This window comes from Atractosteus spatula, chromosome 20 (assembly GCF_055471065.1).
Source record: "Atractosteus spatula isolate fAtrSpa1 chromosome 20, fAtrSpa1.hap1, whole genome shotgun sequence".
Taxonomy (NCBI): domain Eukaryota; kingdom Metazoa; phylum Chordata; class Actinopteri; order Semionotiformes; family Lepisosteidae; genus Atractosteus; species Atractosteus spatula.
In genome coordinates, this window is record NC_142725.1 from 13,410,613 (window position 1) to 13,424,685 (window position 14,073).

General features: G+C 43.0%; 1 protein-coding gene across 4 annotated transcripts in view; it reads right to left on the reverse strand.

Moving 5' to 3' along the window:
- The window catches only part of prdm16 (PR domain containing 16), a 223,921-nt gene that overhangs the window by 7,960 nt on the left and 201,888 nt on the right, over nt 1–14,073 (reverse strand). For 3 of the 4 annotated variants that reach the window (XM_088938065.1, XM_088938062.1, XM_088938066.1), the window contains 6 exons: nt 11,682–13,182; nt 11,271–11,358; nt 8,387–8,556; nt 7,477–7,554; nt 2,757–2,926; nt 2,128–2,299 (listed from right to left, as the gene is read on the reverse strand). In XM_088938065.1, the coding sequence (XP_088794191.1) occupies nt 2,128–2,299; nt 2,757–2,926; nt 7,477–7,554; nt 8,387–8,556; nt 11,271–11,358; nt 11,682–13,182 (2,179 nt within the window). The remainder of the gene's footprint in view (nt 1–2,127; nt 2,300–2,756; nt 2,927–7,476; nt 7,555–8,386; nt 8,557–11,270; nt 11,359–11,681; nt 13,183–14,073) is intronic. The other variant, XM_088938064.1, reaches the window with a different exon arrangement.

The following is a 14,073-nucleotide window of genomic DNA, read 5'->3' on the forward strand; positions in this document are numbered from 1 at the left end:
TCAGGCCCAACAGCTGACAGCCTTTAGGGCTGCATTAACACATCCCTAGCATATTTGCAGAGCAACAACTCTAGGCACCCCTTCTTATAGATCGTTAAGCTAACATTTACATTCAGAGCAAATGTCGATGAGAAAGGTTTAAAAATCATTTGCTTCCAATATTAAAGCAAAATTTGTGTTATTCTTACCAGAGCGGTCTTGCACAAGAGCCCTCTGATTAAGACATTTTCCAAATTTAGATGTAACAGTCACTATTTGATATACCCTAATGTGCTGGACAATGTCAAGCAATAATAAACCCATTCAGAAAGTTTTACTGGCCCAATTAAGGTAATAAACAAACAGGCTCATGGTTAATGAAAGACATTCTGAAGAGCAAATCCCAGCAGGCTAAATATTCTATTACAAGAAGGTCAGCTTAAATCCATCCAAAGTCCATTTCATATAGTTCCTTTCTTTAAGAGTTGTCATGGGGAAAGTTGCTGCTTTGCAAACAGCCTATCAACACACACAATAATTATTTTTTCAGGGTTTCCAGGCCTGCAGGTTCACAGCTAATGATGTCATTTCCTCGGTCAAATTTACTCATCAAGTAGCTTACCACAGTGAGCATGCAGTGACATTTATCAAATCAGACCCGAGTATGAGAACTGTGGGGAACAGCCCCTGTTTGTTCTCCACTTTCAATCCAGATTAAGTATCATATAGTCAAATTTTCTGTTTGAAAGAGAAAGAAACTATTTGGATCCAGACAGAGCGCAGTTCTGCAGGGACCTGGGTTTTGTCATCTAGTCTAAACACGTCAGTGGGGTGTTTGTGTTAGTAGGGGGTTTGATCAATTTATCTTGCAGATAAATGCCCCAATCTAACTCTCCCTGAGGGCCAATCATGCCAGCCTGCCACAGCTCCAGCACTGTCTGTTTCTGTCAGGGCTAGACGGTCTTAAACCGCCGCGATCTGTTACAGGAAGTGCCAGGGTCATTTTTTTATGTCAGTTTGAAATCGAAATAGCCCTTCTCCTCGTGTGTTTTGCTTCTACAGCCTGTTTCGGATAAAAAATAAGTCAAAATTGAAGTCCTGTTTCTTTTAAGTTTGTTTCCCTGACACATTCGTTTCAATCAGCCTGACTTGCTTATAAATGCTTCGACGCAAAATGCACCAGAGAGCAAAGGTATGGTCTGTATAAAGACCGCAATACGCAGCTGTGTGTCAGTGAGGGAGGTTTTCAAGGAGAGCGCTTTTCAGACAGACAGAAAACAGAGCACTTATTTGAATTACAGATATTAAAATGCCAAGCTCACTTGTCTAAGATGGGATGGACTATTGATCCCAGATGCCTTGGACTAATTTTTCCTCCATAGGGCCTTTCATGTCTTTGAGTAAAAAAAAATGATTAGGCGTTTGCGTGCTGGCAATATGGAAGAAGTGACGAAAATAAAGGGAAGACCATTACATGTCACAGAAAGAATTTAAGTGTCTATTTTTCATGCTCATTTGTTAAGACAGCATTTATTTCCTTTGACACATCTACAGTATACGCACAAATTAAATTCCCGCGGGCTGCCACACTGGGTCGAACATTTACAGAAGAGCATCTGTGAATTATACTGGATCTGGGCATATGTTTTTTTTCTGTAATGAATTTTGTTGTGTGTTTTCATAAGCAAGGAAACTGCCCCTGGTGTGAATCTGGCTAAGCTTAAGCATTAGAGACTTCGACAGGGAGCAAATGGAACATTTAGTCATTTCTGCTTAAAACATTTGACTCCTTAGGTTCATGCGGTTATGCTTCACAGCCACCTCAGACTGCATAGTGTCTCAGAACCACCAGGGAGCAGCAAGGAAGTCCTGGTTGGCCCAGTGAGCACAGTATGAACATACGGACTAAGAGGGAAGAAGCAGAAGGCATCTTAATGCTTTTGCTCTTACTATACTAGGTAGCAATTCATAATGACAACCTATTCCCAATTCCCAACCAATCACTATAATGCAGTTTCTAAAGAGAGCAGTTACTGCTCGTCTCTACATGAGAAACATGAACCACTTTTCATATTTCAGATGTGAAGAACTACCGGGTGTTCAGCTTGCACATGTTAGCATATGTCACACCGGGACAGAAATGTCTACCTTTTATCTGTTGAACTGGATGCTTGGTTCAGTTCACTGCTGGAAATAAAATTCCGGATTTCAGAAAAATAGGAGTCCTCTTTCTCATCTAAAAGTGCATGATTGTCTGGCTCCGAGTTGGGAGAAGAGATGTTTGTTCCCAGGTTTGACAGAATCCCAGAATGCTGACTCACTGGATGGAAAAAGACAAGGTATTACAAGATTGAGATTAAAAGATTAAAAAAAAGGCAATACAGAAAAAAAACTTTGAAAGCATACAAAGACTTTCTGACAGCTACTTACAAGAACAAATGAGCTTAATCTGTTTACATTTAAAAGCAACAACAGCAACAACATATTACAAATGCAGGACCAAGAGGGAAAGGCTTATCATTAATCCATACCCTGGCAAACAGTGTCATTTGCTAATCTGATTATGTTTAAGGTGATTATCTTATACAAATTAAAACTATTAATTAATGGTTGTCCAGAGACTGGGAGGACAAAGACAGACATTATCTAGTGCTAAAATTCTGACCATAACTATCAATTAGCCTCTCATCCTGTGAAGTCAAGGTGAGAAATACAGATATAACAGAAAGTCATGGACACATTCTTGTTGTGCGGTGTCAGCACATGGCCAGGAGTACCTGGGATATTCTCATGCTCGTGTTTCTTGAGGTGACGGTCGAGGTTGGTCTGCTGACCAAAGCAGCGATTGCACAGGTGACACTTGAAGGGCTTCTCCTTGTTGTGGATGTTGCGCACGTGTCTCTGTAGGTTGGAGGAGATGCTGAAGGATCGGTCACAGTACTTACATCTGCAGATGGAGGGAGAGGGAGAGATGCAGTGAGCGCCCCAGCTTTGCTCCATAAACACTAATCAGCGACTGCAGAATGCCCCAGTCTAAACAGAGGAGGCACGTTTCTGTTTGTCTTCTTTTATTTTCGGGACAAATTTGTCATGCCTGTTCTGACAGTCAAAGCCTCAGAGTCATGTGGGGGTGAAATCAGATACAGTACTACCAAACAGCTTTTGAGTACCTCTGGTTCTTTTTGCTTCACTACTGAAAAAATAAATATAGTCTGCGTGTAAAGACCAGTGAACAGCCGAGAGCAATGCTCCAGAATTTGAAAGCCACACTGGATGGTGTTCAATGCTTGGTGCTCCAGCTGGACCTTTGCTACATACTTTGCAAAAAGAAATCAAATCTTTAAATATACAAATGACTTAAGCAAAGGCCAGTCCAAGAAACATTAACCATTATGGTATTCTCTGCATACTTGGCTTAGAATCAATGATTGTTCATCCATCCACATATCTAACAAAAAGGCTGGGGGAACGTTTTTTAAAGAAAACTATTCAATTTCCAAGGAATAAAATGAGAATTAAGGTATTTCAAGCTTAATTAAAGGAAATGGTCTGAAAGTGATCGTAAACTACCACTTCATCATCCTATACTGAAAACAGACTTTAAAACCAAAATACCAGTGGAAAATAAATATGAACAAAATTAGAACTGTTGTTATTTTTTCACTGAGCAAGACATTATTGCTGGTTTAGTATTATGATCTGGAGTTTGCTAGCGTCTGCGAGTAAAATAAACAAGAAAAACAATTGCACCACCTTGTGGTAAAGACAAAACGCTGCATTTAAAATGTTTTTCTTTAAATGGTTTCACACGCCCAGAAACGACATCTTCAGAAATCTTCCGACACGTGCTATTGGTGGTACTGCAATGTTTTAAAAATGGCTCAGGAACAAACAAAACTTTCTCAAAGTCTTGCCATGTACTGTTGCATGATTCACAATCATTGTTTTCCCAAGTAATGTAAACTACTAAGTGCATTAATTGAGCAGGGCTTTGAGATGCTTCGGACTGTGCATTAAAAATTGATCTAGAGGGTGAAAATGTGTTTTTTTTATCTTTCAGTCTCTCAGTGTTTGAAATCTGTGTATATATCTGTGTAGGATTCCATGCTCAAAATGCTCAGCATCCAGGTGGATGCTGCACATTGGTGGTGGAGGGGAGTCCCCATTACCTGTAAAGTGCTTTGAGTGGAGTGTCCAGAAAAGCGCTATATAAGTGTAAGCAATTATTAATTATTATTATTAAAATGAAGCTGCACAATTAAGCGAACACATTTTCACTGTTTAACATACTGTAGCATAAGTCACAATCTGTAAGAACATCAAGCTGATCACAAAATGTATGAATGCAAGTGTAAAGGGTGCATAGCATAATATATACAACACACAAAAAAAGCCCGCTCTCTATGTGACGTCTCTGAGCTGTCTTTTGATCTCATCAATAGTGGGTTCCTAAATAATTATATCAACTTATACTGCCGATATTTTTATTGGGAAAAAATTCAATTTGCTCTCATCTATGTAGCAAGGGATATACGATGCTCAAGGACACAAGGGCAGTAACCCACCTGTGATTTGAACCTACTACCTAAAACCCCAGAGCTCGAACTACTCAACAACATGCAATATTTCAGACAGTTGTAGAGGGTACTGAGAGACTCTCCGTGGTCGAGCTGGCCCTTAGGGGTATCACAGGGCAACCTAGATTAATCACAAGGACATCAATTTTCCACGATGATAAATAAACACTCTGGAAGTTGTGTTTAACTCTTTAGACAGTCTCTCTTTGTTAGGAAGTTGTGCTCCTTGACTGCAGATACACAGCTGCCACCTCCCCCCACTACCCCTTACTCTAAAGCTGGCTTTCAGTGCTAATTGCTTTGGGAAAATCTCTCGTCATCAAGCGCTGGAATCAGAAGCTGGGCCTTTTCATGTTCTTCTACAGAGCTATTTTTTTCCTCACTAATTTCCAGACTTAGTGCATCATGGTTCACCAGGAATGGTCAAACGCCAAAAAGAAGAAGAAAAAGAAAAAAAAAGATTTTTAAAAATTTTATTACTGCGTCCAGGGGGATTTATAATTACTTCACTGCTGTAAGAGGACTGCCTTTTTTAATGTTACATGGTTGTATGTGGACCGTTACATTCTGAATGGGGTCTTTCAGTGGTCAACCCACATGGGCCAATTTCTGTGCAATAGGCCCGATACCATCTCCACCACTGAAATCTCCAGCTACAATGAGCCATGAAGGGCTTTTTAAACAAGACTCCTTCTTTCTCTCTGCTGGTCTTGCCTTATTTGCCTGGAAGTAGCAGAGATAATGATTGCTGCTATTTGTTAGGGTAAATTGTTTCTAAATGAGCTAATCAGTAGATTATAATGACTGAGCTGACCAAGCACTGCCTGGGTCCCGTGAGAGTTTCACAGCAACGTTCACAGTCCCTTTGGCACTGCCACTGCCAACATAGAAAAATGCGACTCTTTATCAGCTACAATTTCCCTGGTTTAGCCAAAGTTCTGGAGACATCCGTTTTAAAGGATCATTTTCTTTAACAAAGAAAGCAAATTACCAATCGCTGTGCATCTGTCCCTATATATCTCTCTGAAACGATGGAACACACTACTGTACTTCTAATGTTAAATCATAATTTAAATATGGCTTTCTATCCTATGCCAAGCTCTAAAGAAAAAGCAGAGATTAACTCCATGTTGAAAACTGAACAAGAAGAAAATACAGAACGTTTCAGCTGAGAAGCCTTCAGGAGAAAATTTCTTCTAAGGAAAAACTTGTTGGCCACAATTTCTCCAAGGTCCAAAAGAGCAATTGATATTTTGGTACTTTCTGAATACAAACACAAATTTAAGGATTATGATATAGTAATATATATTTATCAGAAAACAGCACAAATTTGCTTTAAGATGCAACCTTCTTAACATTCTCACTTGTTTTCGCAGTGAAAATTTCACAGTCGTCCTTGATTGGTATCTATCACAAAAACATTAAAGAAGGCTTCCTGCATTTTGACCCAATTCAAAGACAAAGTCATGAGAGCTGTAAAGTGGGAAGATGAGTCTTTCTTGCCATTAGCAGTCACGTTTGTGACATGTGAGACAGCTAAAAAGTGTTCCTAATTGGTCACTGGTTCTTCAATGAAATGGACTAGTGGCCGGCCAGCAATAGCGTGACAGGAAAAACACTTTACACTTCTGAAGGGGAGCAAAGTCAAACCTGCGATTCCAGGGGTTAAGGGTCAGAAAAACATGGTCACTCTGGGTTCCGCTCAGGAAAAAAAAAAATGATCAATGTGGTTTGGGCCTTTAAAAATCACTCCATTCCCTGCATTACATCTTAACTAAAACGGTCTGTCTCACATGGCAGACAGCCATAGATTAGCTGTTTAGCTTCTTAAATTTCTCCTGAATGTCATTTCTGTAAACCGTGAGTTTTCATCCCATTCCTCTCCTACAGAATGGCATGCTACAGCAATTAGACCTAATAGCATTGCTTTGAGATAGTTTGTTTTCATTGGTCATGGGCTGTGTTCAAGACATTCTTTTATCCCCTCGTAAACACCCCCTCCAGCCTGCAGGAGATGGTCTGATGTGCTCCAGAAAAAGAGCTGAGACTTGGTTGAAATAGATGGTTTCGGGAAATGGTTTTCCTTTTTTTCCTTTGGGAAGGGGGAGTGCGGAATGCCAAGTCCAAAGCACTGTCAGAAGTTTGGTGACACTGCCCATCCCTGCTAATCAGCTGCCCACACCATTAATCCAGTGCTCCCCATGACATGCTGTACCTCGGAAATCAAAGCTTTCCCCAGCAATCACAGTTACTGATGTTGGAAAGTGCAGCTGTTTGAGAGCCAAATCAATGATAATTAACTGGTTCTATAAACAGAACATGAAAATCTCCAGGGTGCTATTACAACCCTACATTGTGCAGAAGTTGTTCTTCCACCTCCCAAACATCTGGGCAGACAAAATTAATCTTCCTTTCCTTTCTCTGTCTCCTTGTCTCTGCACAAGGCTCTTGACTTCTCAAAACTGAGAATGTACATGACACACACTTACACAGGGCCTACACACAATAGCTTAGGCAGCGGAAGAAAAATATATAAAAAACAATTAGTCGTACGATCTTATACTGTTTGTACTCTTTTCACTTGTAAAAATAAATTATTGAGTATAAACTCTAGAGTAGTTTGATAGTTCGTGCATTTTTTAGTGGCTGAATGAGCTCAGAATGCAACATTCCATTTAAAGTTTACATTGGAGTTAAAGACAAACAGGAGGCATTCTTTTACCCAAAGAGTGGTGGAAGGATGGAACAAGATCCCCTGCCATGATACTGAACCCGATACTCTGGTTTCTATCAAGAAATAGCTGGATGAGATCCTTGGATCCATTAACTACTAACGGCCAAACAGGCTAGATGGGTTGAATGGCTTTTTTTTATTTATATCCTTTGTTTGATGAAAGGGGAGAAAATGCAGATGTCTTACCTGTAAGGCTGCTCTCCTGTGTGTGTTCGTAAGTGCCTCGTGAGATTAGCTGACCTGGGGAAGATCTTCCCACAGTACCTAATGACAATAAGAAAAAAATATTCTTATTACATTTTTTTTAAGGTTTCAAAATCTCCAAATATTTTTCCTCCAGCAGCCCATTGGAAATCACTATAGATTAGCTGCAAGAATCCTTGCACAGCACGAGATCAAGACGGACATGAATTCACACCTTCTTCATACTGCGAGCCCCACAGAACCACCAGCAAAAATCAGGACATGGGAACCCTGATGCAGCTCGTACAAATCACATACATAAAGCTCCCATGCTCCCAGCAAGGCGCAGTGGTGAAAACTCCAGGCCGGCCCCAGCTAATGACATAGCCCAGACATGAACTAGCAATCCCAGGATACCAGGACCCACACCGTCCTCCAAACAGACACTTTTACCTTTTGAGCCATTTAGGGCACCACTCATTTATATTGTTAATATGAAAAATACCAGACTGTGACACATGCTGAGGAAATGTCAGAGGTAGTGGCTTAACACTGAAATCTGTATTTTCTTTACCGTTCTTACAATCATTTGCTATTTCCTTTACAGCCCTCTCTGAGAACTTTTCTTTAGTCGCAATGCAATGTAGCACTTAATATGAGCTGACATCTGTAACCAAATACATTAATATACACCAGGTTCAGAGAGGGACAGCAGCCTCTGGAACAGAGCATTGTTCCATGTAGACTAAGAGTTCCCCAGATGACTACCCTGATTTCACAGAAAAGCTTTTAAATGCCGCCTGCTATGGCCAACACGACTCCTGTCCACCAAAACCATTTTGTGCTCTTCCCTTGGTCCTTGTGATCCGTCTGACCTGTGCGCTGTATGTGTCTGGGACGGCCGTCACTGTACCTGCAGGTGTAGCGCTCTTTGCCTTTCCTCAAGATGGCGTCAGAGAGCGAGGGTGGCGGCGAACGGAAGTTGAAGAGGTGGTGTGAGGAGTGCTGCAGGGAGCTGGAGGAGTCCAGTTTCAAAGCGCCGAAACTCTCCAGCTTCTCTGTCATGTTCTCGATGGCGGACATCTGGGGCAAGAAAAACAGCCGCTGATCGTGGGGGAAGACACAAGTTGTTGTTTTTTCGCCCCCCAGTCACAGCACAGTTTTGTCTTCGCTTTCTATGCTGATTGAATCAAATGTTTGACAACAATAGCTAATAAAGCACACATATCATTACATCTGCAATAAAGGGAAGCTGTGCATTCCATTTAAGAAGACCCCCCCGTCTTCACTGTCACGAGGCCAATGTGAAATTTCCTCATTTGGATGCATGGTTTGTTTGAAGAATGCAGCGTACAAACGGCTTCTCCACTCTCACTGCTCTGTCTGTGAAGCCTGCCATTGTATCGCTAGGTATATGGGGATCTAATAAAACCTGCAGTTCTTTTCTGCCTAGTGTTGCAAATCAGAAGGCTAGCCACCGAGACGTACATCTCAATAATCACATGAGGGGATGGCAATACAGTGACCAATATTCGGGCAATATCAGCAAATCGAAATAAAAATGATGAAAAATAAAAAAGATGCATTATGTAACATAGTGGCTTGTACAGAGGTAGATGAGGACATTTGGAGAAGACTATTGTGGCCCCCACTGTCTATAGAACACAATAGCAAGGCAGTTAATGTTTCCTGAAAGGGCTGGAATTGCATCATTACCGAGGGGGCGGAAGACAGGAGGAAGCTGTATATCAGAAGGTCGGCTCTGGATTGTGCGGCTTCAAGTCACCTCCCTGACCTATCGCACGTTTACAGCCACTTAACAGGGCCCTGGGGATCTGCCGAGCCAAGACTGTGCTCTCAACCCGTCTGAGAGAGAGACGGCACCACGGTCAACCTGAATGCGCTATTTGAAATGAAGAGGTGACAACACAATGTAGTGAAAGATACCGCTCACTGATATCATATCTCGATTAACCTTGTAACAAAGGATTTGCTGTCTGGTTTGTTTCCAGAAACAGCTTACATCATTCTTTGTTTCTGAGTATGCTGAAACCAACAAATATAGTCTCAGTTGGATTTTAATTGTTTCTTTAATGACTGAAAAGAGAAGCGTTTTTTTAGCATTGTAACGTATCCAGTTTCCAACCGGCCTCAGGTTTGAAACCTTTTTCCTCAGAGTAAACCAGTGTGTAGCTCAAAACACATTTTAAGTCTTCCTCCTCTATCTCAAAGTTTTTCTTGTGAATATGGTGTTTTGCAGTGCAATGGGGGAAAAGTGGACGAGAGCTGAAATGTAGACCTGCCACAACAAGTTAGCTCCTTGAGAGCAGAAATTGGCATTTTCCTAGGCACCAGAGCTGCATCCTCATTCTACTAAACTCCCGCTGTTGGATCGTCCCGTGACTTTCTTTAATTAGTATGAGGGGAAACAAAATGTTCCAACAACAATATTTTATTTTATCCCACAGGAAGGACTAAAAATCTTGTCCCTTAGGGCAATCCTGAGAGGCCCAGCCAGACGAGGAACTTGCTCGGAGTGCAGGTCAAGCTCTTTGGCCCAGGTGTTAATAGCTGGACCCTGGGTCAAGCTACCAGCGGACTGTGACCTGAGTCCCACAAACTGGTAGAGCCGGGATTAGTCAGACAGAGGTCTCTCAGCTTTCCAGCATGACAGTGATGCCAGTAACTGAAAAACTCAGTAAAGAGTGGGTGTTCAAGGAACACGTTTGTACCTGTCACTTTCTCCTGAGCAGGTACCTTAGTCATAAGCAGAAAGCCAACTCTTTAAAAAACAACTGACAATTATAAATGGGTTTTTAAGAAAAGTAACTGGTAATTGCAAATTAAAAAAATATAGACCACCTTAAATTCTTTGTAATGGTGCTGTTAAATTGGAATTAAGTTGGAATTTTAGGACTATGTTAGGCATCACTGCACAGCCAGAAAACCTGCTTCTTTTTCAAAACAGAGAGCTCTGACACGCTCTCTCCTGGGCAGCTGCTGTCCCTATGCCACCCAGCCTGGAGGAGGGCAAACGAGGGATTTCTCACCATTGAGAGAGGGTCAGATTCCCAGAGCAGATAAACCAGTTCCCAACAAGAGCCGCTATTCTACTGGACACAAACACAGGATGTCCCTGATGGACACGCCGGCATTATCTAGCAAGCCAGAGAAGAAAAATGGGGGGAAGTTGTTAACTATATGCTCTACAGGAGCTGCTGGGAGAAACAATGTGAGAACTATGTTTAGCTTTAGAAGTTGTTCCGTGGGATAGCACACACAATCCGAAAGGTTATTATTCCTATTAATTATGATTATTACTTTGCAGTGGAAGGGGTATGTTTAAAACAGCGACTGGTCTTTGTTACTCTGGGTGAGTAACATATTTCTCTTTCAGTGTAACTGCTGTAGTAATCGGTGAGCCCGTGTCTCACCTTTCAGGAAAACAGACATGGCTGGCTAGCTTTCAAATGCAGCTTAAAAATGGTCAAACTCATACAGGACAACAGGACCAATTTCCTTCATTACACTAGGACTGGAAAAGAAAACGGACTGTCATTTTTACAGAAGTCTATTCTCTTTTTATAATTTCTATGCAATGTTAATGTGCACGGTCTTAGATCACAGAGATCATGATGAATATTTTCAATACCAGTGGGTAATGGGTAATAAATCAAGTGGGTCGTGATGCAGCTAATGAATGATCTGTCTTTTCCCCTGTTTCATTAGGTACTACTGCTAAGAGTGTCATCTGAAGACTGGGATTGGCCTGATGGCTGAGGGGCATGCTGTATTACCTGTGGGTGGAAGAGCAGGGGCGAAGGCCTCAGGTATTTCTCTTTCAGGGCTCCAACGGGGTCAATCAGCTTCCTCTTCTCCACCCTGCTGGACCACAGCACAAAGGGTTACGTACGAAGGTCAAATTGAAAGGCCTCTGCACCTAGCAAAACTTCAGGAGCTGCCTTAGCATTTCAGTCACACATGCCACAGGGTACAGAGCTAAAGCTTCTTAAAAAAATGCCCAGGTGCCTTCCCAGTCATATTTTCCTATCAGTGGAGAGGACCTGGCAAGAACTGCTGAATTGAACTCATCCCGTTATTAAATTACTTAAATTAGATTGTGCAGATAAGGTACGGATAAGGCATTAAAGCGTTGTTCTTCTTGGGTTGAAATGGAGGGCTGACTAAGACAATGTGTGTGTGAATACCTGTATATTGGGTCCATGAAGAAGGGAGAGGGTTTGGCGTAGTGCAGGGAGGGCTGCTGCTGGGGCTGGGGCTGCTGATGCGGGGGCTGCTGATGGTGAGGCGGTTGCTGCTGGTGCAGAGCCTGAGGCTGGGGGAGACCGGCCAGGTCATCTTTACAGACCACCTTGCTGCTGCTCCCATACACGTGGTTTTTGCGCGACTCCAGCACGTTTCCGTTGTGACTGGCCCGGCTGCGGCTGCCAATGCTGAGGTCCAGGGGCTGCTCCTCCCCGGGCAACAGGGGGGTGCTGGAGGGAGGGGCTGGCTTGCTGGGTGGCAGGGGCTGCTTGGTCTCCTTGGGCTTGGTGGTGAGGTCAAAGGGCGACTCGGTGCCCGGGATGCCCATTTTTTGGAGGTGTTCCCTGGGCGATTTGGGCTCTGCTTTGAGGAACATGCCTGGGTTGAGGGCCCGGTCCGTAAAGGGGTACAAGGAATGAGGGAAGTTGGGCAGGAACTGGAAGGGGAACATGGAATGATAAGGAAGGGAGCCCATCTTCTTCTCCTGCAAGCCCATGAATCCTGGGCCAAAATACTTCTCAGCTATGGAGGCAATGGCCTTGATAGAGTCGGTGGCGGCTCCTGAGGCTGGGAGTGCTTGCTCATCCGGGGGAGGGAAGAAGGAATGCTGGGAGGACAGGAAGGGCCTGTCACTGGGGGGGATGTTGCCTGAGCTAGAGATGGAGATGGAGCTGCTGCTGACGTCGTCCTGCTTGGCTTCGGGAGCCGCCTTCCCCCTGCTCTTGTCACGTTCACTCTCCACGTCGCTGTCCAGGTCGGACCCCGAAACCGTGCCTGTGGTAGTGTCCAGGTCCGTCCCACTGGTGGTGTTGACATCCTCCAGATCGCTTCCGTCCGACATGTCACTGACCTTTACCTTGGACTTGTCCGTGTAGGACGTGTCCAGTTTGCTTTCGGCTTTGTCCTCTAAGCGGTTGTTGTGGCCGCTGCTACTGCTGTTGTTGGGGGAAACCATGGGTAGAGAGGGGTTCTCCAGGGGACTTCTGGGCAGCTTTCCATCCTGGCTGTTGTTTAGGGGGCTCTTGAGCAAGGGGCTAGGGGGTAGCAAAGGGGGCCTAGGGTACAGTGTTGGGGGAAAGAGTCCAGGGAACCCAGGAGGGAGAGTTGGGAAGGCAGGCGGAGCTGGGGAGAAAGGGAAGCCAGTGTGATGTGGCCGGGAGGGGAAGTAATCATTGAACCCTAGGCCAGTGTGGTTGAGGCTGTGGTGGGATTTGGATTTACCCATGATGGGGCTGGAGGTCATGGGCATGCCCGGGCTGAACATGCCCCCTGGGCCATAATGGTTTTTGCCCTCGCAGAAGCGCCGGTGCTTGTTGAGGGAGGAGGTAGTGCTGAACATTTGCCCACAGTCCTTGCACTTGATCTGGGTGCGGCAGTCCGCGTGCATGCGCTTGTGGCGGCAGAGGTTGGAGAACTGGGTGTAGGATTTGTGACACACTTCACCTGGGAGAGCACACATTCCAAAGAGCCCTGGTTAATTCAATTGAAATAGTTATACACTGTCCATTATGGTTTCTGACAAATCTGTGTCTAGAGCAAGTCACCAACTGACCCTAAATTAACACATGGTGAGAGTTAAGCTATTTAAAAAATATATTTTGTTCCTTAGAGAAAAACAATGGGAAATATATTTTCAACAAAGCACATAGTTATTTTTCTCACCTTGATTATCCTAACATATCTAGGTGACTTACTATTGGCTTATGTTGACTAGCATAATGAAATGCAGGTTTCTTGACTAATCTGTTAAACTAAGTACATCTTCATCGACTCATTAAGAGACAATCCCTGCAATTCCATCATAGAATATATTTCTTCCTAACAGTACAACATTCTCTAATACTGTGACTTAAGTCACCAATCACAACACATTATAAACAAGAAATATACATATATTTATGCATGTATTTAAATATATATATATATTGTGACACGGTGGGCTGGTGGCTTTTCTCTCTGTCCTCAATGATAAAGTTTCCGTTCACAGGATGCAAGATGAGCTGTCAAATCCATGTATCATGCGGTGTTTATAAAAGTAATGAGCTCTTTGTGAAAGTATCTGCATCCAAAGTCCTCAGTCTGCTTACAACATGAAATAATAAGTCTTGTCTATAGGTTTGTATAGACAAAACAAACGAACAACCTTCAATGATATATTTTCCAGCCAATTTGTTCCAACAGCTACTTTAATTGCTTTATCTATTTGACTGGAGGTTGAGGAGCTTCTTGTTTTAAATTCGTAATTGTGTATTAGTGGTCAGTTTTTTTGTGGATCAATGAGGATCGATAATGAAATTAAAGCTGTTTATTAAAGCTGTTATGAATCATGTTAAT